Raw genomic sequence first — 26,884 nt, forward strand, 5'->3', positions numbered from 1 at the left:
AGAAGCCAAATAGGAAATTACATTCATCTAAAGATGAATGAACGGATGTAATTAAGTTGTCCTGATAGGAATCTGGGAGATGATGATGGGGCTAAGTAGGATCGCCTGTGCATTTAAATGATGAATGATCCAGTGGGAGTCACACAGATGCCTAAAGATGTCCCAGTATTCACGACAAGTGAATGACACCTGCTATGGTATAGCCTGTCTTCACTCACTCCTACTGGAATAGGAGAGCGGCATGGAGTATGGAGTATGACTTTCCATAAGGGTGCATCTGCAAGTTACATTAATTTGTTCTAATTTGAAGTTAACTCAAGCCAATTCTCACTTGTCTTAAAAGAAACAAATTTGAATTTGCTTTCATTACAAAAAGGAATTTCCACATCTATCACTCAGTAATGTTTTTACTGTTAAGAAGACACTACATGCAAATTGCAATTGTAATTTAACCAGCTGTAGAGAGTGAGGGGTTTGGAATGGGGGTACATGGTTTTAAGTGGTTGAAGCTAAGGGTTTAGTGGGAAATGGGTTGTATGACTTGCTTTGCACAATGCTGCAGTATTAATACTAATGCTAGATATGAGTGTTTGTATCAGTTACCTAGCTGGTAATGACCATGTTGTAATATGGTACACTGGGCAATTAATACAGCAGACGCTGTCATTTCTGTGATGTAATGAAGCCAACAAATGCTGATTTTTGTGTTGCCTGTAACCATTATGCATCCATTCGTATGGGTACAAAGTGACCATAGTACTATCATGCTAACCTGATCTCATCTTCCACACACCTGTGAATGTTCAGGGAATTACACTGTCCTGAAACAACACATCTAGAGTCTTACGTTCTTTTCAAATTATATTGTCTTTTTAAATTCATGTATGTGCTGACTTTCCTGGGAACATGACCGTTTTCTGATACTTGGCAAAGCTCCTTCAGTCACACTGCGGTGGAGGTGCTTATGGCTGAAAGCCACCTCATTTCATTGGGATTGCATGGAGTGTTACAACAGCATCAACACGACACAGAAACATGCAAAATGGCATATTCTGCCTGTTTTGGGAGTTATTTCTCTTCCCTAATGACATGTATTTCCTCTCTTCCTCTCAGGGTGACCAAGATGACAGATCTTTCAAGCAGTACAGGACATCAAGTCCTAGTTCTGCTGGCTCGCTGGGCTATGGTCGCTACACTCCAACCTCCCATTCTCCTCAGCATTACAGCAGACCAGGTAATTGAAAAACAGCCTTATTTATTCTCTAGATTTTCCCACTACTTTGTCTTATATTGTAAGTAAGGTAGACTCCAGTAGGCAGGGGTTTAAGGTAGAGTAGCAGTTCACTGCAGTGATTTATTTACTATGAACAGAGTCCCATGGGGAGAAAGGAAACAAGTGCTTCGGGAAACGAAGGCAGCTAGAAAGATTGATTTTATGCATCCATAAACAGAAGACAGAACAGTTAAAGGACTTAATCCTGGTCCCATCCTGCCTGAAGCTGCACATTCAGTCCACAGCTCTTTCACAGCGCGGCATGGTAGCAGTGAATGCACAGAAAGCCAAGAGGGTGATCAAGTGACTTTGTATCCCTTCCTGTACTGCAGGGTTATGGTCCGTGTCTCTTCTCCCCAGTGCAAGAGCTGGAGGAGTGACTAGTGGTTCTAATGGCTGGATTTTGAAGGCCTAGTTGCTTTAGTTGAGAAGCTTACAGCAATGTTTACTGCAGCTTTGGGCTGTAGTAGCAGCTGTGTTAGTGCTCTTGTCACACAGAGAGGAGGGATCGCTTCCTTTTGATCTTTGCATGGGGGTCCCTTACAAAAGCCCATTTATATTTGGGCACTGTACAGGGTTTTATCCTCGGAAAGAATCAACTAAATGACTCAAAATTCATTCTAATTTTTCTCCACTCTATCATTTGGGTTGTGAACACAGAGCATTTACATTATTTTCTTGGTGTTTTCTAATTTCATTAGGGGTACATGATAATGATAAACTAGTTTGCAAAATTGGGAGTTCTTAATCTTTCCAGTGGAAATTGACATTTTATGGGTAACAGAAACAGTTGTTACAGGAATTGAGTATTTGTACTACATAAAGTCTTTGACAAAGTGGAAATGAGATTGAGTATCAAAGATCTATTAAAGAGAGGAAAGATTAGTCTCCGCTGAAGGTCTGGCAGCTGTGTCATGCTTAAGCTTAGCTGCACACTGTTAAAGCAAGGAGGAGAGATGAATGAAACTTCAAATTAATTTTAATGTTTTACAGCTTCATCTGAAATTTAGAAGATAGTCATGATAATTTCCACTTTTAATAATTGCCTTTATTCCTCAAAAATATGTTTTCAGGACATTATTATAACAAAGCAAACAAAGATGACTTTCAGAACGTTTTTCAAAGTACTTAATAACATGTCTAACTTTCAGAGCTCAGATAACTTCAGGATGTTTCTTCAGATGCTTAAATTAGCCATGCACTTGAGTGCCCTGGTGCGTTGTGAACTAAATCCTACCAGTGTGCACTGATGGCAGGGAGAACTGGACCCACTTGTAGCACAGTTCTCAGCAGAGACAAGGCTCTCCCCATTTCATTTCATTAGATCCATTATGAGCATATATCATTCCCTCTTGCAGCTTTTGAATATGCAGATTTTCCCCTGAGTGCAGCTATGCTTTTTGTGGTGCCTTTTCTGGAATATTTTCTGATGCGTTACCTTATTGGCATTTTATGATACTCTTTTCTATCTGTGGAAAGCCTATGTCCCTTGGCCAACCGCATAGTATGGCCACTGTGATGTTTTTAGCAATAACCAGAGAAAGATGAAATCTTAACTATAAACTATATGTTTTCTAAGCATAAGGAGGAAAATGTTCCTGAAAAAAAGGATGGCATTGTAATTTGTGGCTTTCAGTAAGTGAACTAAATAGTTTATTTTCACTTACTCTCTGTTGCCCCCAGCTGGTACTCAGAGTCTTGGTACCAGTAGCTGCATCTCCCTGCCCCAACACCCAAGCCCTACATCTACATTCAGACATCATTACATCCCTTTCTTCAAAGGTAAGGTCCAGGAATGCAAAACCGTGCTGTGGTACTGTAGACTTATTCAGATGTGTTTCACTTCTATGTCTGTGCAAGCATGGCTTCCACTTGGATAAAATTTGTCTTAATTTTGTGCAAGTGCTTTCTTGATGTACTGTGTAAGTTTTAAGAACTGAGTGGGTATGGGTTGTTTTATTTTTGCTTTTTTTCAGTGAGTGTTAAGTGTTTTTCAAAGGGGTGGAGGAAAGGAATTAGATTTTCTAATGAAAATGAGGGAGGGAAATAATTTAAAAATCTGTTTGTTCTAAAATACAGTGTTTACCCTATTTTGGTGACGCTAAATATATATTATAACAAGCCTATACGTTGGATCCAACCTTCTAACCTACAGTTAGGGATTCTTCATATTATTTGTAACATTACCAAAAATTTTGCCAGATAAGCTGGTTAAATCAATATACCTGCACTAATGAGCAAATAATGTTATAAAACAGAGTAACTGAGTCTAGTTTCCTTGCCATTAAATTTTTTTGCAGCGGATATTAACTTTTAATGACCTCCATGTCGCGGATGTGAGACAGTAATAAGAAATGCCAAGAACTTTTGAGCAAAGGCCATTTTTTTTTAGCTAGTTAGTTAAATGTCAGAAAGAGAAGACATTCAGCTACCACATGTGTCTTCCCCTGAGTCTGTTCTCGCTAGTAACAATATGAGTGAGGAGGAGACATGAATGATGAATGCCAAACATTTTCAGTGCCTGTTCCTTGACTCTCATGTTCTGTTTGATTTAATAAAGCAAAACTGTTCTTCTTGCCGTCGTAACCATTACAGAAAAGGAAGTGACCCTCTGCAAGAACCAGACTTATGAACAGGTCTGACATGCAAACTCAAATGAATAGCAGGCGCTCATTGCCTTTGGAAAAATAACTAATGCATCTTCATTGGGACCTAATGCATCCAGAAACAGTTCTGCCCAAAGTCAGCTGAATTTCACCGGTATAAACAGGAACAGAATCAGGCTTGAGTCTTCCAAATGTGATCCCCAAGAGAAAATTTTGGAGGAGAAAGCTGATGAGATTAAACTGATTGTTGCCATTTTGAAGTCTACCTGGAAAGTTCTTTCCCACACCCACAATCACTCACTCCCTCTGGCATTTCTTGGAAGGTATTCCCCGGTATTCCCTGAGGCACTGCATGAACATTTTTTTGATCTGTCCCCTAAATTTGGATGATATCATCCAACCTGATGTACTGAGTAAGAAAAACCTCTTTAGTGTGCTGCAGTGCACAATTTCACTGTATGGAAAGCTCTTATTCGAAAGCCCGCCTGCAGTTGCTTAGCAGCACTCCTGTTAAAATGAGTTTCTGTTCAGTGCTACCTGCTGTTGCTCAGAGCGGCAGCAATTACTTCGTACTGCTGTTTGGAGGAAGAAATCCTCAAGTGGCAGCTCCTTGTGCCCAAATAATTATTAGTAGTGTGATCAAAATTATAATATTTTGCAATTCTGCAGCACTTGTTATCAAGGAGCTAAAATATTTTGCAAGCAGTAGCTTACAGCGCCTCACAGCGCTCCTGTGAGGCAGGTGAGCCTGTTTATAATTTTCCTATATAGGTAATCCTGAGCCCTGCAGAGGTCATATAGATTACCCACTTTTTTACATTGAGTTAATGTCTCAGTCCAAAAGGAGTAAGATTTGCCCCCATCCTCTTCAGTTCTCTGAATTCTTTTCTTGAGTTGCAGACTGTATTTTTTCCTTGTCTTGAGAAGCCTTTTGAGGGCGTCGATGTGCTATTTTTTTCTCTTCAAAGTGATTAGTGTGGGAAGAGTAGGATTGTAGAAATAGTTCCTCTGTATCCAGACCAAGGTTAATGTTGCCACTTCAGTTTTAAAAAAGTGAAATCACGCTCATTTAATTTTTTTTAATTAAATCAAAAAATAATACACCGGTTAATAATATGAGCAGTAATCTTTGTAAAACCAGAACTCCCCAATCATCATAAAAAATATTTCTTTAAGCTTCCAGGACACAGAAATGTTACTACCCTAGGGAAATTAGAACAGGCAGAATCTTCCTTTTGACTTCACTAAGTTTGCATCATATTCATCCTGAGAATTACATGGTTCATCATTTTTCCAGCACAAAATATGATTACTGAATTCCTGTTCTTTCTTCAGTTTACTGTAGTCTAGCTCCCATGAAGTGTAATAGGATGAGCTATTCTTTATCATGCAGACAAATTATTTGGTCATGCTCTTTTAAGGACTTCTGTCTTCAAAACGTCTTCAAAATAAATCTTGTGACAGCCTCGCTTCGAGAAAGCTTCAAAGCTCATGCCCTTGCAAATCATGGGGCGTGATGTTCCAAATATCTGCACTTGATGTAACTCTTCCTTTTGAGGTGATGGAGTCAGTGAGTGTACAGGCTGTGCTGAGCCCTACTAAAAAATGCTTCCTTAAAATGTGGTGGAAAGTATCTTCCCTTTCTAGTGCAGGAGCACAGCTTCCAAAGCCCATTTATTTGGCTTTGAAAGCCTGAAAAGAATTAGTCATCAAACTTCAAAAAATTAATGCACCAGGTGCAGAAATATTGAAGGATCTAGTTTCGGGACTAGGCTCTGACATCTCCCTCATTAGGCCAGTGGTATCTGTTTGTTGTTCAATCCCAAACTTAGACAGCTCTTACTGTAACTTGTTATCAAATTTCCCATCCTCCCAGATAAGAAAAAAGCTGACTAGGAAGGAGGTATAAACAATGGGGTACTTTTTCTGACAACCCCTTGAAAAGGGAGCATGGTCTGAGCTCTGGTTAGTTGGCTCTGCACACACAAGGTTAAAAGAGCAGCCTAACCTGGCAGCAGCCAAAAGACACAAGGAAGTTTTTGTGGTTGACACTCAAGTTCAAAGTAAACCTTTCCAGATGCTTTCCAAGTTAAACAAAATCCAGGGAAGAGTTCAAGATTCTGGTTTTTCGCTCTGCACTGACCAGCAGAGCAGATCACAGCCTGCAGCTGCTTGTGGCAGAAGTCAAAACCAAAAGTTTGAAAAATACCTCTCTCTCGTAGTTTTATTTTCTCTGTGACCGTATTTGAAGTTCTTCTTCAGTGTATACCAGGCAGACCTTGAAAGAGACAAATTCTTGGCAAAGTCTCATTTTAGAGCTTTTTATTATAGGCTAGATTAAATGACTGTCTGGAGTTCCTACACATGAACTTTCTACGTGGGTCTTCAGTTTGCATTACTATTAAATACTTATTTTTATAAGCAAAATGTGAAACACAACTGCTCTTTTGTGTTTGTCCAAATTGGTGGCAGAGTGATAATTTAAATGTGCATCAGCTTGTACAAGTGGGCTGAAAGAAGAACCTTTTCCTTCATTTCATCCTTAATTCTTCCCTTTCGAGCAAGTTAGAGATGATGGCTTTGCAAACTGCTCCACCCAGGTGATCCTTGCATTGAGCAGTTCACAGATTTGCTGTCCCCTGATACTTGTGCTTGCATCCTGTTTTCTTACAATTTTATTCCTCTTAATCAGTGCTTCCTCCTGATTCCCCACTGACACCCTACCTTATCCCTGAAGAATGACTCTCTATGCGTGTACGATGCCAGCACCTTGGGGTCACTGCTCAATGATGCAATTATTCATGCAAGACATATATGAATATGTGTTTAATAATATACTAATTTTAAGTAAATGAGGAATTAATACACTGTGAAAATCACTTGAAAACTTTCCTTTTCTTTTTAAATTAAAAAATTCCAATCGTAACATCACTTTGGGATGAAGATTTTAAGGTTATTCTAGTTGTAAAGGGTCTTACTTAAGTAAGTGTCTACCACTGCTGTTTGCATTCAAACTTGGATTGACATTGAGGCTTCTTCCATTTGGTAGAGATGGCCAAGCATCTGTGCAGCAAGCAGCAAAGAAAGAGGGAATTAATAAACGGGCAGTTAAAACCTGTCACCACTTCTTTCCTTCCAAGAGCAAAGCAGGAATCAAGAAACTGGATAACCATCTGGTTCCTTGTCTGAGGACAACTTGACTGTAAGCTGGTGGTGACACTCAAGATTTTTACTAATGCCACAATTCACCCCTTACTTTTTGGAAGGACCAAAGGCTATGATCACGTGCAGTTGTGATTTCAATTTCTCAGCTGTTCTGATTACATTTTTTTCAATGCAAAATCACTGTTATTGAGTACACAGTGGTAATGGGTGAATAGTTTTTGAGTTTTAATTTTTCACCAACTGTGAAAATAACAGACACAAAATTTAGAATGTATTAGTTAGTGTATCGTCATGAGATACACAGCACACTCTTCTGACCTTGTCTGGCCTGTTTCTGCTCCCGTTGAACTCAGTAGCACTACCCAGTTGACTTCAGTGGTGCATGTCAAGGCTGGTTTTGGTGACAGACCGATGACCATGCATCCACTGCTTGTCAACAGAGATCACCTCCGTGGGCTTGGCCTGGACAGTTATGGTAATCCAGTAGTTTTATGGTTATAAAACTTCCCCTACCTGAAGGCAGTTACAGATCTAGTGCTCTGAGCTGCTGCACTTTCTTTACCCCAAGAAAACTTACTATAATTCCATTGTTACTAGCCACTAAATTTGTGCTCCATCCGCACTAAAACAATAACAGCGAATTAACAACGATTTTATGTTAGAATAAATGTCATGTTTGGCTTCCAGTTGCTTAACAGTGCTGTAAATTAATTGGATTTTACAAGTCCCAAAAAAGTAGAGCTTTACTTTTTTGTTTGCTGAGCAGCACTATAATGCCATAGAGTGTGCTTTGGGGAAATAAGCTGAGAGGAAATGAATGGCATCTAATGAGCGTTTGACAAAACAAGTGGAAAAATGAATACGGATCAATCCTATGTATATCTTGAAATTTGGTAAAGTGACTATGGCATTATAGATCCATGACTTGATAATCCAACCTTGTTTGCATAAATATAAAATGCTGTGGCATGTTACCTGTGGGAAAAGTTTGCAATTAAGAACCAAATTTCAACATCCGTTTTTGTCACTGATATATGCAGGAGTATTTGACTTCACCGTAACATCTGTTTTTTGGTCTAGTCCTGCTTTGAGATAATTTAAACACTGCTGAATTATTTCATTACTGGTTTCAGGGGCAGGCCATGAGCCGCAGCATTAAAATTTTCAAAAACTTGATTGATAGATTACTAAGTTAAGGCTGTGCAAAACAAGTTACAAGATTGTGGATGTCCTTTTCCTTTTATTTTCTTCATTAAAGTGTTGTTAAAAGAGAAGCTTTAGTTTCAAAGTGGGGCAGTTTAATCTGATATTATCTATCAGATATTAATTATTGATGAGATGTTTGGAGACTGAGCCAATACACTGTGCTGAAAAATAATGGCTTTTACAAAAAACTTGTATTTAAAACTGTTGGATTAACAAGTCATTCTGAACAAGCTTTTATGCTTGAAATACTCTACTTCGCTTTCCATTTTTTTTTCTTCTATCTGCTTTCTTTGCTCTTCCCCTTGGAGGCAGTGAAAGTGGTCGGAGCACTCCAAGCTTATCCATGTACTCAGACAGCAAATCTTCACCTTCTGTCTATCAGCAGGCTCCTAGGCATTTCCATATTCCAGGTAGGCATTCACTGCTTAGCTTTTGATCTTCAATTGCTGGCACCTGTTTATTCTCTTCTGAATGTAATTTTTTTTTTTTTTCCCATTGATTTGTGAATTTCAAACTGCAGGAGAAGAAAATGTCTGATAAGTGAAGATCTCTTAGGTGTTAAACTTTGTCTCAGAAACAAAGGAGTCAGAGAGCTGTGTGCTTATGTATATAAACCAAAAATGAGTTAGAGGAGGCACACAGCGACAAATGTTATTAAGCCTACAAAGATACAATTCTTTGTAGTGCCATGGCCACATAGGTATGTTGAATTCGTGTGCAGGAGGGAAGGCTCTGAAGGGGTTTTTGCTTTTGTTTTTTTCCTTATCCATCTACTCTCTGAATTATAAAGTCATATTAATACAGACTTTAAAAATAGCTGGAAGACTTTACAACTCCAGGAAGCTCACTGTGGCTGTGTCTTTGCATATGTACTGTACTGTTTTCAAGTTCACATTCAGTCAGCAAGCACATTAAATTTATGTCCACACTGTTTAGCTTTTTGACTGCTAAGCACATCTACCCGCTCAGTGGAATAGTTTTTTTATTTATGTTTTGCTGCTGGGGTTAACATTTCTGTAAACACATCGTAATTAGGAATAGTATTAGCTCAGGTCTGTAGTACTAAGTAAATCTGACGTCTGTACAACATGATGTGGGAACCCTGGCCTATGGCTCTGGCGGCTTTCAAAAAATTCATGGAAGGCCAAGTTAGCTATACAACTCAAAATATAGACAAACGATAGGACTTCCTGTAAGAATATTGGGCATTTCCAGTATAAGCATGCATATCTGAACATGTACGCTTTCTTCATAATTAATGGAGAAAGTCCCTTTTCAAGCGTGACTATTACAGTAGTCTGTTGAACCGGTATATGAATTTTAAGTAGTGACAAGTGTAGCCAGTTTCTTTTTGTTGTCTGTGAAGCATACATTCGTAGCGCAGATGTAACCACCTACATTTCAGCAAACGGATGCCACTTGATGTGTCTTAAAGCATTTTGAGGGACTTAGGGGGGATTATGCTGCATAGGTAGGCGTAGCCAATGTTTTAAATACATAAAGATGTAAAGGTAAGGCTCTGTTCTCTGGTAATAGCCAGTGAATGACAAAACACTGAATGAATCGGTAGTCTTTGTTCAAGTGTTTGCATTTTAGTGTTGTTGAGAGGAGACAAGAGCAGCATGGTCTGAACTGCTTGCTTACTCTTTTATTCTTTGCTTTCTCTTTCCTCTTCCTCAGACACTGGCGTAAAAGATAACATCTATAGGAAACCTCCTATCTACAAACAGCATGGTACAGTCTGCTTTTCTCTGTTGCAGTTTTCTCTACATGTCTTTGTAAAGAAATGCATATTGACTTCCAAATTAGTTTGCTGTAGTCTTTGCATTTCATTATGTCCCTATAATCTCAAATAGATAAGGAAAAAAAGTAACATGAAGATTAAATAGCATTTTGTATAACATGCTGTCCAAGGATTCAGTAAGTTCTCTAAAACTGGGATAATGATATTTTGATTTGTCTTGGTAACTCAGAGTTGATACTAACTTCAAAGCAGTTTTCTTATTTACGGAATGATATAAAACATGTAAGTGTAGAAGGTTGCTCTCCTGTTTTCAGACCATGCCTTGGGACATCTAGTTTTTGTAAATAATTCTTACTTCTACATTGCCGGGGAAGAAAAATGTTCATTGATAAGTGGTAGGTATGAAATATCTACTTTTCATCTGCAAGTTCTTCAAGCTGTAAAATATCAGGAACAAACGTACTCACACCGTGGCAGTTAGGAACAAATTCAGTAGCTGATACCATCAGCAAGATATGATTGGAAAACCTTTGGTAGACCCAGCAACTAGACTGCTGTCTGAGTTTCTAAACAACAGAAAGAAATACATGATGTTTTATGCCACTGAGGATCTGACTTAAGATAAAAAATAGAAATATAAAGTCTGCATTCTGTTATTACTATTTTTGCTGTATATTTAACTAATTAACATCAATGCAATTTCCATGTTGATGTCAGTGCCTGTGTGTTCTCAATGATGCTTGACAATGGTCTTGGTTCATGATACAGGCTTAGGAATACGGAATTCATTTTTCTAAACTGAATTCCATTAGTAATCTTGAGAAACAAATATGTATGCATTCTGCTGCATTACGGTGCCTAGAAAGTGCCGAAGTACATTTCTGATTAAAAGTCATGACTGGGGTACTCCTGTACTCAGAAGCAAAGGACAAAAATAAAAATAAAATGCGTAATATAAATCTGCCCCAAACCAAAAATTGTATTTTAATCATAATTGTGCCCCTGCTTGGAAGGAAACGAACAAGAGAATAAAGTAGATATGAGAGATGTTCATCACACTGTGAGCAATAGCTAAGGCACTTTGGGCATGAAAGCGTGTATCTTTGGGGGTACAGATGGGAGAACGACGCTATGCCACTCCTCATGGCAAGGGAAGGTCCAGTCTGTGCCTGTGAGCAGTGTCTCTGTTGGAGCCACTCTTCCCATCCTGTTACCTGCTGCAGCACTGTCCGCACAGAGGCCACTGCCCATGTTGTGTATAAGAGTGGGAAAGCTCCATGTGTCTGTTCTTACATACTTTGGCTTTGGCTGATAGCTGATAACTTTCCGTGAGTCAAAGGTTAGGGAACTGCAGATACATCACTGGCTTCATGGACAGAACAAGGAAAATACATTTTACATGTTTTTCTGTTGTGGTGATAGGGGGCTTTAACTCATTTTAAAATACTCAATTAACATTTAGTCCAAAAAATTATGCTGTTATGTAGTTATCATTTTTATACTATCTTTCACGGAAAACGACATTTCTGTTTTGGATGAAGTTCTAATTTGGATCTGATACAGTAATAGGAGAAAGAAAATTGTCAACTGATGTCTCCCAACTGAGCGAGTCAGCCTGTGCACATTCACGGTAACTGGTGTTTCATGCTAAAGTAACTGCACGTTCAAATCATCCAGATTTAGATAACCTCTGTGGTTTTTCTGGGTATGGTTTTGAACCAAGTCAGACTTGCTGATGTTTAAGTGTGCTTCAGGTATCGGTCTTTGATAGACGTTTTCTGCTCACAACGTCCTAATCTTGGACAAATTAATGTTACCTCTAAGGCAAAAAGATAGTATCTGTTTGGTTTAGTGCTTGATTTAATGTAACCTGCCAACCTTATAGTCTGCCCAAGCTCTCTAATTCCTTCTTGTCTTTAGACATGCAAATCATTTGAGGCAACTGCTCAGGCTGAGCAAAAAAAGCTACTGACAAAGGAAGAAATTGAATATTACGGTAGTGTTTGGAAAGACCACGAGCAAATGCAAAGTTACAGTCATCTGGTGTAAATCAGCATGGCTTCACTGATTTACACAAGCTGATGATATGGCTTCGATGTCCTGTATCCTGGCTGTGTCATTTCATTTTATAGATATTTTTGGTTTGTAAATAGGATTCTAAGCAGCAGCTTTTTTGTTCTAGGCCAGGCATTTTCATATCAATTTTCTGTCCATCAGATATGCAGTCAAAGTCTGGATTATGTCAATTTTGCACTGCTTTACGGAGTTGTTCCTCATATTCACTGGAGTGAGCACAAAATTAAATTATTGAGTCAGCATTCTCTATAGGTTAACACAGATATATGTTTTGAACTTTCTTTTATAGATTATAGATGTTCTGAAAGGTTGTGTTGAAAATACATGCTCGTTGTTTTTCTACTGAAGAGCAAAACATAACTTACGGTAACTCAAAAAAACAAAAAAAAGTCAATGAGCTTTCCTTCCAATAAAAAAAATTGAAAAATAAGAAAATAAATAAAATTTACCTTTTATTCTGGAAGAACTCCCAGCTAAAGCGTGAACACATGAGCAACTGATGATTCAGCTCCTCAAGCTAACAGGACACTGAACTGATACATGCTGAAAAGGAGCCAGAGAACATTCCTTCGTTGAAGAGACCAAGTTTGAACAAACAAGCACAAAAATGTTCTTTAAAACAAAAACTGCAAGAAGCTCTTCCAAAACATTTGGCTTTAAAAGGTTTCAGTTACAGCAGCGCCCAACAGATTTGCTGTAGCTACAGCTTCTGTGTTTCTGTTATAAACACTCAACTTCAGAATGAAAAAAAGGTGGGGGAAAAATGGGACATATGAGAGATCAGGCTGAGAGCTGGGGTTGGAAAGTGAAGAGTGTGGGACTCTGCGTGGTCGTTCTTTTGTGCATGTTCATGTTTCAGAAATATTTGAACATCGTTCAAAGTTTTAAAAAAATTGAAGACGTTTGCTCTTCAGCAGTATTAGCAGTGATCCGTGTGAAACGTGCGATTCACATTGGGGTTCACAGCAGAACTGAGCATCCCTTGTAGCAGTGAAGCTAATGCCCAGTACTGATGAAATTCAGGCTACTTGGATTTATCTGCCAACGATGGGTTGTATAAAGGACTCTCAGGAACTTGGGAGGGGCAGGCCTTCATGGCCCCCCTTGGTTCTGGTTGTACTCCTCTGGATCTCTATAAAACCTTGGTGTTTAAGTAGTTTGAAGTCAGATGCTCTTGAGATCCCGTGGAACATCTGAAATCTCTGAATAATGCTTTGGATTAAACTTGTTTTTTTCCTTTGAAAACATCAGCATCTTGAGACAAAAACAATTTCCAGATATGCGTCATATTCTCTTTATGGGTTTCTGATTTAGTGAGAGCAAGATCCATGCATATAACCTGGAGCAGCTCCTTGACTGGTGATTTAGGGTATGCTCCCAAAATATCAGTGAACCAGGTTTAAGCCCTTCTTGCAGTGTAGGGACTTTATTTTTCATCTTTCATATATGGATATTTCTTTCCATTTCTTTCTCAGAGAAGCAGCTTGCCATCTCGGGAAAATGCCCTGGTCAGGATGCTATTAGTTAACTGAAAATTTTGAGTTTTTTCATAATGCAGTTTTTGTTTTATGACCCGGCTTTGCTTTGCCACATTAAATTGAGAAAAAAAACCTCTACAGTTACACATTTTCACCTCTAACCCATAGATTTTTTTCCTTACTGCAATTTGTCATTTTTTAAATATCACCTCCTCAACAACACCAGTTAAGGTCTGGATGTGAGCTGTGTAATGACACGAGACAATGAAACAGAGTAACACTGAAATGTTAATGGTGGTGGCCTTTTGCCCATGTTGTTTAGATGCAGGGCAGATCCTCTGCAAACATGCTGGCTGGGGAAACGGAGAGGGCAGCGTTGTTCCCAACTTGCTGGGAGTGTTGCAGCACTTCTAACGGTGCAACTCGATCTCGTCCTCACCTCTGTCTCTGAGAGTCTAATCTGAGCCTTAACTTTTGTATTATCGTACTATTTTTATTATTAGTAAATATGTTTTCTGGCTACATTGCATTGCTTGGGGCTCTTGTGTTGCCCTTTTATTCAGACATTGCAGACAACCCCCTTGTTGCAGACTTCTCATGGGCTTAAAATTATGCTAGATCATTGCGTTACTCCAGTTTTGTACCATTAAACTCTCCCCAAAACCACATAGAGTGATACAAAGGCAAGCAGGACTCGAATTTTGGGAATTTATCTGAAATTATGTGAAATTTGGCACAAAACCTTTCTGTAAGATTCTGAGGTGTAACTCAGTGCCTGGAACAATACTCTGGGACGTAGAAGACAAGGGAAAAACACATTTGATGATTGGGAACTATCTAATGAATAGCTTTTAGGTTTTCAGTTTTGAGTTTTTCTTCTCAGCAAGTTGGAAAGCTACAAGAAAATAAACGAACAGTAAAATATCAGCAATTATTTAGTTGAAAGACTCTTTAAGAGGGCAATATAGTCAGAAAAGTGGTTGGTCACAGAATTGTGAATTTTAGAGTCTGACGCAGCCTCTTTTGCAGATTTCATGAAGAGGTAATACCAAATTTGTTCCTATCTTCTTTACCATCATTGCCATCCTTTTTGGGAATGTAGGAGGCCCAGGTGTGCAAACTACAAAATATCTATGTAACCATATGTACTTCCATGGTCATGGTAACACAGAAGAATGGAGAAATGACTTGCTTCTGTGTGCAGTGACCATGTAAATCTGTCCCTAAGTTATGATGTAGGTTTTTTCCCACCAATCATTCCCCAAAAGTAGTTTCTTCCTAAAAAGATAGGTTCAAAATCCAGCAGGAATAGATTGTCTAAATTCACTGTATGCCTGAAGGATGAGTATTACTGTAATAATTTCAAAATTATTTCCAGTAATTCTGTGAAACCATAGCTCTACACATCAAATTTTCTGCCCAGCTTTGGGTTTTTTTTAAATTGTTTTTTTTCCCCCCTTAAAAATATTTGGAACATAATCACAGTCAAAACAGAAGACAAAAAAGATGTAATCTGTTCTAATTTTTAAAATTAACTTAATCTTCCAGCAGCAAGAAGATCAGAAGGGGAGGATGGAAGCTTGGATCAGGACAGTAAGAAGGTAATGATGAGAAAGAACAAAAGGGTGTAGTTTACTGATCTTTCTTGAAGCAACTGTTTTTTAAAACATGTTCATACATAAAGGTATTCTTTCATATAACTGAAATAATCATTACTACTTTTAGGTCTTTCCAATAAGATACAGAAAAGCTTAATCTCTCATCCAGAGGGTTCAGAATCTACATTCTACAGTAGAGAAAGAAATAGGCATATTGAGATTAAGAGCAATAAACTCATGGATTTTCACTCAGTCTCAATACATACATTGGTGATGTTGCTAAGCCTGCGGACTTTTACTTAGGGTGCATATTAACATACAAGAAAAATGTTAACAGCAGATTAATTATAAGAAAATTACATAGTGCATCCTTTGAAGTGGGGTGCAGTGGGAAGCTTAATTAACAGAGAAACTATCGTTAGCCCAGCTGAAAGTTGAAAGTTTTTGGTAGCTGTGATGTCTAAGTCATGATGTAGTCAACTTTTATAATTTGATAAAGGATGGTACAGGTTGCAGTGAGCGTAAACATACCATCAGTTCACAGGACTTCCTAGAAAGGTGAAGTAGAACTGCATTCAAATGTTAAATCCGGAATCTTGTAACAGGCTTTTACTCTCTCCAGCTAAAGACTAGTTGGCTTTTTCTGAAAGGGGATATGGACACCAGAACTAATTCCCCAGATTCAGACACGCGTTCCCTGTCTCTTACTGCTGGAACCGACAGAGAAAACTTCCCGAGGGCACAGGAGGGCACAACGGCCGGCTATTCCCGTGAGTACTGCATCCCCTGGCCCACCGGTGCTGTCGAGTAGGCAGGCAAGGGAAGCTGCAGCCTCGTGCACGTAGCTCTCTAGTTGGCTTTATGCTTCATTTCTCTATCATAATTGCACCTATTTGTCAGTTTGTTTTGCTGTGGCGTGTAAGCGTTCAGTGCCTTCAGACTTTGATAGTGAAACTATTTATAGTTTCATATTAGAGAAAGAAGAGTCATTGCTTGTGTAAAGAAACTGTATTGTCTCTTTGGAGACCAGAGGTTCCTTACCACAAAAACCTGTGCCTCATTAATACATGTAAGTGCCTATTTATTATATGCTGTTTTCAATAGATAGGATTGTAATATCAGGCAGATTGTTGACCTGCGCTAATTACTCCTTGATATAAACTGTGTATTTTTAATATTGGTAGAGCCATTTCTTCTGTATCGTGATAAACATAAAGAACACTTTGCTCCAAAGATTAACTTAGAATAGGCATTTTTTGTTATCGCTCACAGTTATAAGTTCACAGAAATCTTCCAGGTGCAATAATGGGGTAATTTTGTTACTAAATACGGGTCTGAAGACCATATGCCCATGCTAGCTGTCATTACCAAAAGCACGTTTTACACATTTCTTACTCAACATTTCAGCAAGTCAGGAGGTGAAGGAAATAGTCATCAGAATCAGGTCTGAATTTTACATTTAGATTACATAAATGGCAAAAAGAAGTTCAATGAATTTTAACAGATAACTGGGCCATTCCTCTCCCTGCCTCCTCCACTGCACACCATTCAGCAGCAGCAGGTCATCTGGGGTAAACAAGTTGGGAAAGCAGTTTTCCAAAAGAATGCATCCAATGCAAGGCATGTCTGGCAGTGGGGCTAGGATGTCAGTCTTGTGGGCATTTTGGTAATGTGATAGCTGGCTCCATCAACTTATATTAAGGAAATTATGGCTTAGCTATGCAAGGAAGAAGAAAACCAGATGCTACAAAGTCTGTCACAAGGCTGTAACAAGATAAAGAAGAAAGGTTATTTTGGATCCTCAGTCTCACTGATCTAACTTGAAGGAATGTGATTCCTTCGTCCTCACCAGACATTGCATACATGTGCACAAGGTGTATTGTAGGATTCCCTGTGCAGGGGAAACCAAGTCTGACCACCTCACACACGTAACATCTATAAGTCATTGCCCAGAAATGAACACCTAAACCTTTCATTGTAATGTGCACGTCGGGTATGTTTGGAAGCTTTCTGGAGTTGATCTGATGCTTTTCTACATATGTACTGAGAGAATAGTTCTTGTGTGCAAATTTTAAGTAGGGAGAAGTAAGTAGCACACCAAGAACTGTGTTACACAGGAACAACATACAATGTCAATTTTTTCATGAGAATATTGTTAAACCTGTCACTCTTCTATACCAGCATTTCTTTTATGTTTTTTTATTATCTTGGGAATGTGGAGCTATCAAAACTAGAAATGCAAAAGATAGTTCACACCTCTGTTAGGGTCAATATCACCTCTGTGCCAATACAATGTCAGTTGTGTAGTTCATTTTCCATTGTTTTTTCTCAGCATGTCTCTGTCCCTTGTGAAAGTTGGGCCTGTTACCCAATTAGCAGCTACACAGAAATGACACTGAGGAAGTTTTCCTGACATTCATGCTTCTTTTTTTTCCTTTCTTTCTGATTTTATTCAGCTACCTGATTGTTTTATTACCCGTGGACGTCCTACGTAATTCCTTGTCTACTCAATGTTTCCCTGTTTAGTTCTGAGTACTTGTAGTCTGTCACATGCCCCGTTGGCCATGGAAGAGTAGCTTCTCTGCCTCTTGCACTTATGGTTGAGAACTCAGACATTCAGCCCCATCTCTGTGGCATAGTCAGTGAGTATCAGAGAAGATAAACTTTTCAGGTATAGGTTTGGTGCCAAGTAGTTACATGCAGAGCGGAGGGGTTAGCAGGCATCAGACTGCAAATCTCTGGTGCTATGTCCAAACATACTGTGCAAATGGCCCTGCATTCATCTGTCCAGCCTCTGAGCAAACCACAGAAGGGTTATTCTGCTCTAGAGGATATTTAGCCACATTATATTAGCTATATGCCCAGAGGAATACATCTAACAGCAAAGCACATCAGTATGAGGCTTGTGTAACTAGCAGGCATCTAGAGTGGAGCTTGCATCTCCTTATATCCGCCTGTGTAAATGTGTCTTGTTTCTGTATGTGTAGATGTTTAATAGTTAATCATTTACCATAATTCATTATTTTAAGTGTAACATATTTAGGAAAGCAGACATCTAGTGAGCTGTGTAACCCTTGCTGTTCATGTGTCCCTGATGTGCTGAAAACCAACCTCAGAGTATCCAGGTTAGAGTGAATGTTGTACTGGAAAAAGCAGGAGCCGTATCCATGCAGAGAGTAGCTGATGTTCAGATACTGCCTAATTAGAGAGGAAGATTGCTTTATCTTGGCCAGTTACTCCAGCAAATTTACTGTAACGGTACAACTGCAGTTGGATGTGATAATGAGCAGTATGTGGTTGTTGGCTTTTGGTGTTGTATTTTTTCTTTATATTAAAAAAAAAAGCAGCAGCAAAATAAAACATGTTTAACTTTGCAACTACATTCACGGGAAACAGAAGCTGAGCGAAATACGGCTCCCACTGGAGTCGGTGGGTCTTACTAGCTTGTTTTGGGCCATTTCGGCTCTGTTCACCCTTGGGTTTTTTCCAGGCGGCCACGCGATGTCGCCTGTGCCCGCGGCCGTGGCTCCGTCCCGGCAGCCGGGAGGCAGCTCCGCAGCTGCTGCCTGCGGAATCAGTCCTGTGTCTTTTCAAACCGTGGTCTTTACCTTAGTGCATTTTTCCCCGGTAGCTGAGTAATGCTATTTGGCAATAGAACAAAACCATCCCACCCATCTTCTCTGTAGCCAAGAGACCAAGAAATTGAACTCCGCACTGATGTCCAACACCAGCATCTTTTTCCAGGCAGGATTAGAGATGACAATTTTATTGCAGATCCGTTTGCTCTGTCTCGAAAGTTCTATATACACTGTGCCCTCTGGTGTCATTACCATTCAGATAACAAGCAATGATAAGTTTCCAGTTTCTAAATGGGAATAGGTTAAGTGATCCATCTAATTCAGTATCCATCACTATGTCCCTGTATCAGACGTGGAAACCTCCTGCAAGGCCAACAGAAATTCTGCTCGTAGTTTATACCACCCCTCTGATGGTGGTTGTTTATTTTTCTAAAACATCTCTTGCTTTTATAGATCATCTTCATTTTACTAGCTTGAATAAGTCAAGCTTATCAAGCCTTCTTTCCTGTGATGATCTTCCATTGCCCCAGTTTTCCTGTAGGCCACTGATATGGTGGAGTTAATTTAACCCACTTGAACACTGATGAACAAGAACAGCACAAAGGATTCCTCCAGGATCTCCTGTCACTGCCCAAAAATACTACATGTATCAAGCCAGACATTTCCAACTTTTGCCTTTTTTTATACTTATATTAGCAACTCAAGGTCATCTTCTGATTAAGCTGTTTATCTAAGTCTGTCGCCTTCCATATCATTTCCAAATAATGAGGTCTCAGATTAAATAGTAGAAGTTTGGGGTATTTCTTAGTCCCTGAATGCATGACTTTTGCCATGAATTATTAAATTTTATCCCATTTCTATTACTCTAACATTCAAGGTTATCCCAGTTCTTTATGATATCCCAATCCTCTATATTGGCAGTGCTTTATAACTTTGTTTCAACAGCAAAGTTTATTAGCCCATTGCTATTTTTGGTGTCCAGATGATTAGTGAAAACATTAGGCAATTTCAACTCAGCACCAGTCCATGCTGACACTTTTCTCTATCAGCACTGCTCAGTTCTCACTACCCATTTCTTACATTTCATTATTTCCTTACTGACCCTATAATTCCTCTGATAAACTCCATCTTCTCCAGATTTGCATTTAATTCCATGTGCGGCAACATACCAGACACTTTAATGATATGACATTAATGAGATCAAATAAAATTTATGTTGTGCAGAAGTCATTTCTCTTAACAAAGAAAGCTACCAAGCAAGTCTGGCACTGTGTCTTTAACTTATGTCAAACCAATTAAAATCTGTGTGACTATAATTGATTTTCTGTTTGCTTCGATGTTTTTGTTCAGTCTTTCCTTAAGTTTTCTGTTGGAAGCAAACTGATAGTTCTTTTTCCCCTCTTAAATACAAAAACTGTAGTTGCTGTTCTCCAATGGTAAGAGGTATTGGACTTGCAATTCAGTGTGAGCTTATTGCTCCCTGTTTAAGTACATTAAGTGCTTTGAATTATGTTTCTGTCACGACTGTGATTCATTGGTGTACCCTTATTCCGTTAGCTTTCCCTCCTTGCTCAGTACTCTACCTTTTGTTCCTAAAAACGGAGGTGAAATACTCCTTCAGTGTTGGAGCCCTACCTAGGTTACCTTTCACCTCTACTGTGTACTGACATAGCATAACTCCCAGTGATCCCATTTCTTCTTCCCTTGTTCTCTTTTTATTTGGATAGCTGGAGAACCTTTTGCTATTTGTTTTAATATCATTTCCAGTGTTTAACTCAGCTTGACTTCTGGCAGTTCTCACTTTATCTCAGCACATCGTGAGCTCTTTGCTGATCCATCTTTTGTTTTTTCTTTCTGTGTGCTTATTCCTAATAATCTCCTTAGGGTATTTATCAATCCAGTGGGGTCTGGATTCCCTTCCTGCATTCCCCTTTGGACACAGATTGCTAACATTTTTGACAGAAAGAAGCATGTACTGAATTCTGTAACTCTCTGCATCAGTTTATCAAAGTTTCCCATACTGGAATCAAGAATGTTTATTACACACGTGTTTGTTCATCTTCTGTTTAATTTAAACTGATTCAGCTTGTCACTTCTATACAGCATTATTTTTGTTAACCAAAACCTAATCTGAAACAGTTTTTGTCCTTTCACTGAGAAAAGAAACTTCCAAACTTTCTTATTAGACTCTCAATATTAAAAGTAAGGCTCTTCAGTTGTTTCATAGTGACCGCACAGTTTCATCACCATATTACATCCAGTTTGTTCATGGTAACACCACTTTGCCAATTTTGTCTATCTTAAAATGTTCTTTCTCTGGAGTGTTTATACTCTCACTGATTTACTTTACCCGTTGCCATATCTTCATTTACGCTTTTTTCCACTTGAAGCAGTAGAAGTTTTAAAGAAAGCAAAAATTTTTAGTGTTTTTTTTTAAGTCGTAGTATATCAACCCTTCTTTTTTAAGAAATAAAACCAAAACCAGACCACATACATCACAATCAGAAGTGAGGTAACTCTAAAATGATGGTACCTTTAATCCCATTTTCAAGTCATGGTTTAACACCAAGTTGGAGGGCAGAGATTTCACAAGCTCTCAAATCTGCTTTGTATCACGTACCTGCATACGGCTTCTATAACATGAGTCCCACAACTCCCTTCATGTCATGCCCAGTAAGGTGATTGCATCCTGGCGTGCTGTTATTTATAGACATTGTTACAAGTGTTCATGTACATTAAATATGGAGAAAAGATGAGCATTATTCAGTTATATTTCATCCCATTAATAGAATGTACATATTGATCTTGTAATTGCTGTTTCTGGATGTTTTCTTGAATTCTGTGTTTTAGTAGGCTGTAAAGGATTTACAAAAAATATAGCTGTGTGTTATGTCTTTTACAGGATTTCCATATTCTAAATCTGCTTCTCTACCTGGCTATGGAAAGAATGGCTTACATCAGGTAGGTATACATTTAAACGTGTTCTCCAGGCAATAGCGTATCATAAATAGGCAGCTTAGTAGCTAGCTGAAAATCTACACAGTAATAACACTTCAAAGGTGTTTTGGCTGCCAGCCCTGTCTGACAGATTCATACCCTATGTGGGTTACAGTTTGTCTGTCTGCAAGAGTAGGATAGACTGAGGCTTCTCCTTTTAACTGTGTGCATCATGAGCATTTGGAATCTTGATTCTCCTCCCAAAACAAATAAGGCTGCACATATTAATAGATCACAGTATAGCTTGAATTGAGAGGGTTAGACCTATAATTAGGCAAGTAATGATCTTAGAGCAAAGGTGGAGCAGCCCACATCCATTGCATTTCTTGAACCATCTGTTCTGTTTTTTTCCAGTATGCATGTGTGTGTGTATATATATATCACAGAATCACTAAGGTTGGAAAAGACCTGTAAGATCAAGTCCAGCCGTCAACCCAACACCACCATGCCCATTAAACCATATCCCACAATGCCTCATTCACACGTTCCTTGAATACCTCCAGTGATGGTGACTCCACCACCTCCCTGGGCAGCTTATTCCAGTGTTTCACCACTCTCTCAGTAAAGAAATTTTTCCTAATATCCAGCCTGAACTTTCCCTGGCACAACTTGAGGCCATTTCCTCTTGTCCTGTATACATATATACACACACAGTCATCGTACTTTTAAGGCAGGGAGGGAGCAATGCAGCGAGAATGGCAGGCAGCAATCTAGAAAGCAAAATGCATAAAAAAATTATGATCAGATCAGACTAGGCGTTCTTTTCCTAATCCTTTTTTATAATTTTTGTAAGTCTTCAGGAAAAGGGCATCTTTGACACTGTTGTCTCTCTTTCTCTCTGGCATCTAGCATTATGGGTTCTCAGTTCATGGCTTATATTTTTAGGTACAGACCCATTATGGTTAATAGCCGTGAGTTGGCAATACCTAGATGCATGGGCACTGACATTTTGAAGATTGATTTGTGTCTAAATTACGTGGACAGGACCTCATTCAAATTCCCTCCTTTCTCCAAAGGAAGATGTGGAAGCTGCAAAAGTACGTGAGCAGGATTAAACTTCCCCAGTGATAAGAGTCAAAGTGCAGGTCATTGGAAGGAGCTGCAGGAAGGCAGCTGTCAGAGAGTAGCTAAATGAATTTTTCAGTAGCTACTGACATGTCCATCCCTTTGAGTTAGTGTGACAAGACTAACTGTGCCTGCGTTGCTTCAATACCTGACTGCATGAATTCCGCTCTGAAGGAACCAGTGGCACTGCAACTTGCTCAGATGAGATTTAGGAATTAGAAGGGGTCTAGATAAACCTGTCCCCACCTATGAGTCAGCAGCTTTTTTCTGGCTTTTCACAATAACTGCTACCAGTAACCCGAAGCGAGCGAGGGACCGACTTGCGCCCAGCCACTGCGCTGCTGAGGCACCAAAGCCATCAGAAGGCTTCAGGCAGATGAGGCCAAAGCAAACTCCATCAGCAGTGGAGTGGGCTGCAGCCGGGCGATGTGATAGGAGAGCAGCAGATGGCAGCAGCTGTCCCGCCTGCGGGCTCCAACCTCACCGCCGAAAGCTGTAGGAAAGTTGAAAAGGTTGCTCATGGGCAAATCCTCGAGGCCAAAATTCTTCTCAGAATGGATGTCTTCTATTTGGGTTGCAGGTTCATACCAGCTTTTGTGGTTTGCTATTTTTCATCAGCCGTCCCAGTGTTGCGTAACAAAATAAACCAAATCTGAACAATAAGGAGCCTTGCAGGTTATTCTGAGCATAGCTGTGCACACCGTTGATAGCCTAAGAGGCAAAAATGAGACTCGGGAAGAAAAATCCTATAATAGTGCTTCTCTGATCTCCTGTAATGTTTTTCATCATAGCAGTTGCCAGCAAAGGAAAAAGGCAGTGCGCCAAACAAAGCTGTGGCACGTACGCACAGTTCTCCCTGGTCTTAGTGGCATCAGCAGTGTGAAGCAGAAAGCAGAATGACACAAGTTTCAGTGCAGCATAAGTGATTTGTGACAATGGCAGTAAGACGTCTGCGTCCCAGGGAAAGGCATGTGACAATTTCAGTCTTACCTTACTGCCAGGTCTTCAGATGGGGGTGGCTGGTGGCACCTTCTGCCTCACTGAAAGCTGCGAGGAATCGGAGCTTGAAAACATACAAAGGGCTTCAGGGTGAGGTGGGTTGATATGACACTGCAATTGCCTCTCTGAGTGACATCCAAGCTCCAGCTTTCGCTGGTCTGTGGGAGTTCATGGCGTAGGCAGCGAACTGCACCTGCAGTGCCTCCGAGGACCCAGGCACTCACTTGACACTCCATCCTTCTCTACAGGCAGAGCTCCATCTCTGCAATCGCAGATCGATGGGTGTTGTGAGTGCTTTGGGTGCCTGCTCTGAGCAATTAGGTCAAGTTCAAATGAGACTTTATTCTCTTTCTCTTTCGCGAGGATCTGTATTTTGATTGTGTGGTACCAGCTGGTTTTCTTTTTTCTCTTGACAATGTACAGAGTGGTTTTGTGGTGTATTTTGCTGCTACATTGCTTCTTTCTTTCTCTTTCAGCCTGAAAATATGGGCCAATATGAAACGGACCAGGAGGCGAGCTGGGGGATGAAAGGTATGTCGCAGTATCATTTCCACTCCACTTCATGTTTTCTTCCTTTGAGGATGCTTGTTAACGTATTGCCATAAAGGTTACTATTCCGAGATCTTCCCATAGTTCATGTAATAATGACTAGACAGAGACCCAGCTCAGTATCATGTTTATCACAGAGAATCTTCTTTTTATCTAGTGAAGCATAAAGGCCTGACTGAAGTCCTGCATCATAAAATGGGACAACCAGGCTGATTCAGTCCCAATATCATCAATATGTGGCAACAGCCTCCGTGGTGGTGGTTTCATATTAAAGAGAGGAAGAAATTTAAGATAATCACTCCTTCAAGACATATCTTATTAAAAAAAAAGAAGTCCATTGTGCTTCTTGTTTGTGCTACAGTGTGGTTAAGTTGTACAGAATTTAAAAAGCAGAATTTATTTGCATTCATTTTTTTCATTACAGTTTAAGTGGACTGTCAACTTAATATTGAACTTAGGTTGGAATTTTCAAAAGAGCTGAGCAATTTAGGAACATGCATTTACTCATGGGGAAGAGTAGGATTTTGTTTCCCAGGCACTTAATCTGATTTTTAAAATCTTACTCTAATGCTTCACTTCATGCCTCTGTGTTGATACAAATCTTTGTCTCTATGTTTGAATAGTTTAAAGTACAGACTTTGAAAAGTAGACCTATCTCTGATTTCATTTCAGACCATAAAAAGGTCTATGAAAACATACTGGCTATCATGCTTGCATTTAATCATCGTTGTGAATAGATCACCTTGTGGTAGTCATATCATATATAGTCATATACTGACCTAACTAGAATACTCTTCTGCTAGTTTAGATCCAGGAGTCATTGTCCCCACACCCCCAAATAATCTTTTCTTCACTATCATTATTCCCACTGCAGTCAGCCCAAGTGCAGGATGTTGGCATCTTGGAGTATAGTATTAATTCAGTGTATGTTCCCAAACTGACATTCCTGTAATAATCCATATATTTTAACTATTTTCAGTGAAGTACAATAAGGGCAGGACTTTTGGATGACAGACTGACTTAGCTCAGCCCAAAAGCCTCCTGTAAAAAGAAATTCCAAGTTTTGCCAGACATACTCACTGTGTAGCCCAGTAGCATCAGGAGATGGATTTTCTGTAATAAGCCTTTGATTTTGAGGACTATTGCTTTGGTAATAGACAGTGTTATAGGCATTCAGAGCATGGGGGTCAAATGCTTACTATGCATGCAGTTACCCAACAACTGTTGAGAAGAGAGAAATGTTGTAGCGTAACAAATTGCTGATGTACCTAAATGTTCATTGCGGTGAATCAAAAAGAAGCCTATAAATTCTAAACTGTGAACCTGTTCTCATTCTCTTGCAGAATACAAGGTAAGAAGGGCTTTTCCACCACTGGAAGAACAATCAGATTCAGCACTTCCTAGCAAGGTTACATGTGTTCCTTTTTTTATTTTGTTTTTTAATTTTTGTCCCAGTGAAATATTTGTCAAATCAGGATGCAAGTATGTACCATTTAAATTAGTAAGTTCCCCACACTGTCATTTCCACACATCAGAATCAGATTTGCCTATAGTTCATATGCTCTTGTCTTTTTTAACAGATTTATCCTTACGAAACACTTATTGTAACAAACCGAGTTCGTGTGAAATTGCCTAAGGATGTGGACAGGACCAGGCTGGAGGTAGGAATGATATTTGCTTGATGGTTTTGCAAGTCTTTGTCCTGTTTGTTGACCATCTTAGATTTTCCTGTGCCTAGTAATAGCAATGAAAGAAGAGAGGAATAACATTATACATTACATTTTATTTCAAAACACTAGTATGTAGGCAATTTAACTAAAAAAGAATAGCCGAAACCCTGGCAAATGTCTGACCAAACTGTGTATCTGTGAAGATACTGATGAAACGCATTAGTTTTGGATGATTATACAGAATACTGAAAGTTGGAATGGTGCAGGTAGAAACTTGTTTTTTTAATTCCTATTAAAAATGCCCTCCTAGAATAACCTGAGTATTATAAAAAGCTCCATCTATCCTGCAAATGTATGGACCTATGTTTCTGGTCCATTGTCTTATTCAGCTTCTCCTTTGGCTGTGTGATCCATGATCACCGTGCTGCAAATTTGCTGTATCATCCACCTCTCTCAAAGAGTAGTAGTATAAGCTGGAGAAATGCAGATACAATTTATCATAAAGGAAAGCTTAGTTTGTAATGGCAGAATCCTGAAGTTGATGTTCAGGCAGAATTCATGAGGTTGATTTTTTTGACTGAGTAATGACAGGACTTAATAAAGACTTACCTAAATTATTAAACTAACATACCTTTGTATTAAGAAGAAGAGATAGTTCAATAAAAATGATGTGATTAACAATATTGGACCTTTGGGAAGACTTATATTGAAATAAATTTACTGTATTTTTAACTTGATAGTGTTACAAGAAAAGAAAAAAGAAACTTTAATCTTAGAGCAAAAAAAGAAGAAAAACTATGAAGTAGCAGAAAGTTCCTCATTAAAGATCAAGTTTCTTTTAAGAAATTCACTTACCAAATTCTTATACATGTTGCGTATT

The 26,884-nt window shown here is 39.1% G+C and overlaps 1 protein-coding gene across 1 annotated transcript in view; it reads left to right on the top strand.

Annotated features, from left to right (window-relative positions):
- ABLIM2 (actin binding LIM protein family member 2) overlaps positions 1-26,884 on the top strand; it is a 117,651-nt gene that overhangs the window by 78,545 nt on the left and 12,222 nt on the right. The window contains exons 12-21 of the mRNA XM_059817401.1: positions 1,114-1,234; positions 2,957-3,055; positions 8,559-8,660; positions 9,931-9,984; positions 15,097-15,149; positions 15,769-15,916; positions 21,627-21,685; positions 24,262-24,316; positions 25,678-25,742; positions 25,915-25,995. Coding sequence (XP_059673384.1) covers positions 1,114-1,234; positions 2,957-3,055; positions 8,559-8,660; positions 9,931-9,984; positions 15,097-15,149; positions 15,769-15,916; positions 21,627-21,685; positions 24,262-24,316; positions 25,678-25,742; positions 25,915-25,995 — 837 coding nt within the window. The remainder of the gene's footprint in view (positions 1-1,113; positions 1,235-2,956; positions 3,056-8,558; positions 8,661-9,930; positions 9,985-15,096; positions 15,150-15,768; positions 15,917-21,626; positions 21,686-24,261; positions 24,317-25,677; positions 25,743-25,914; positions 25,996-26,884) is intronic.

This window comes from Gavia stellata, chromosome 5, assembly GCF_030936135.1.
Source record: "Gavia stellata isolate bGavSte3 chromosome 5, bGavSte3.hap2, whole genome shotgun sequence".
NCBI classification, from domain to species: Eukaryota; Metazoa; Chordata; class Aves; order Gaviiformes; family Gaviidae; genus Gavia; species Gavia stellata.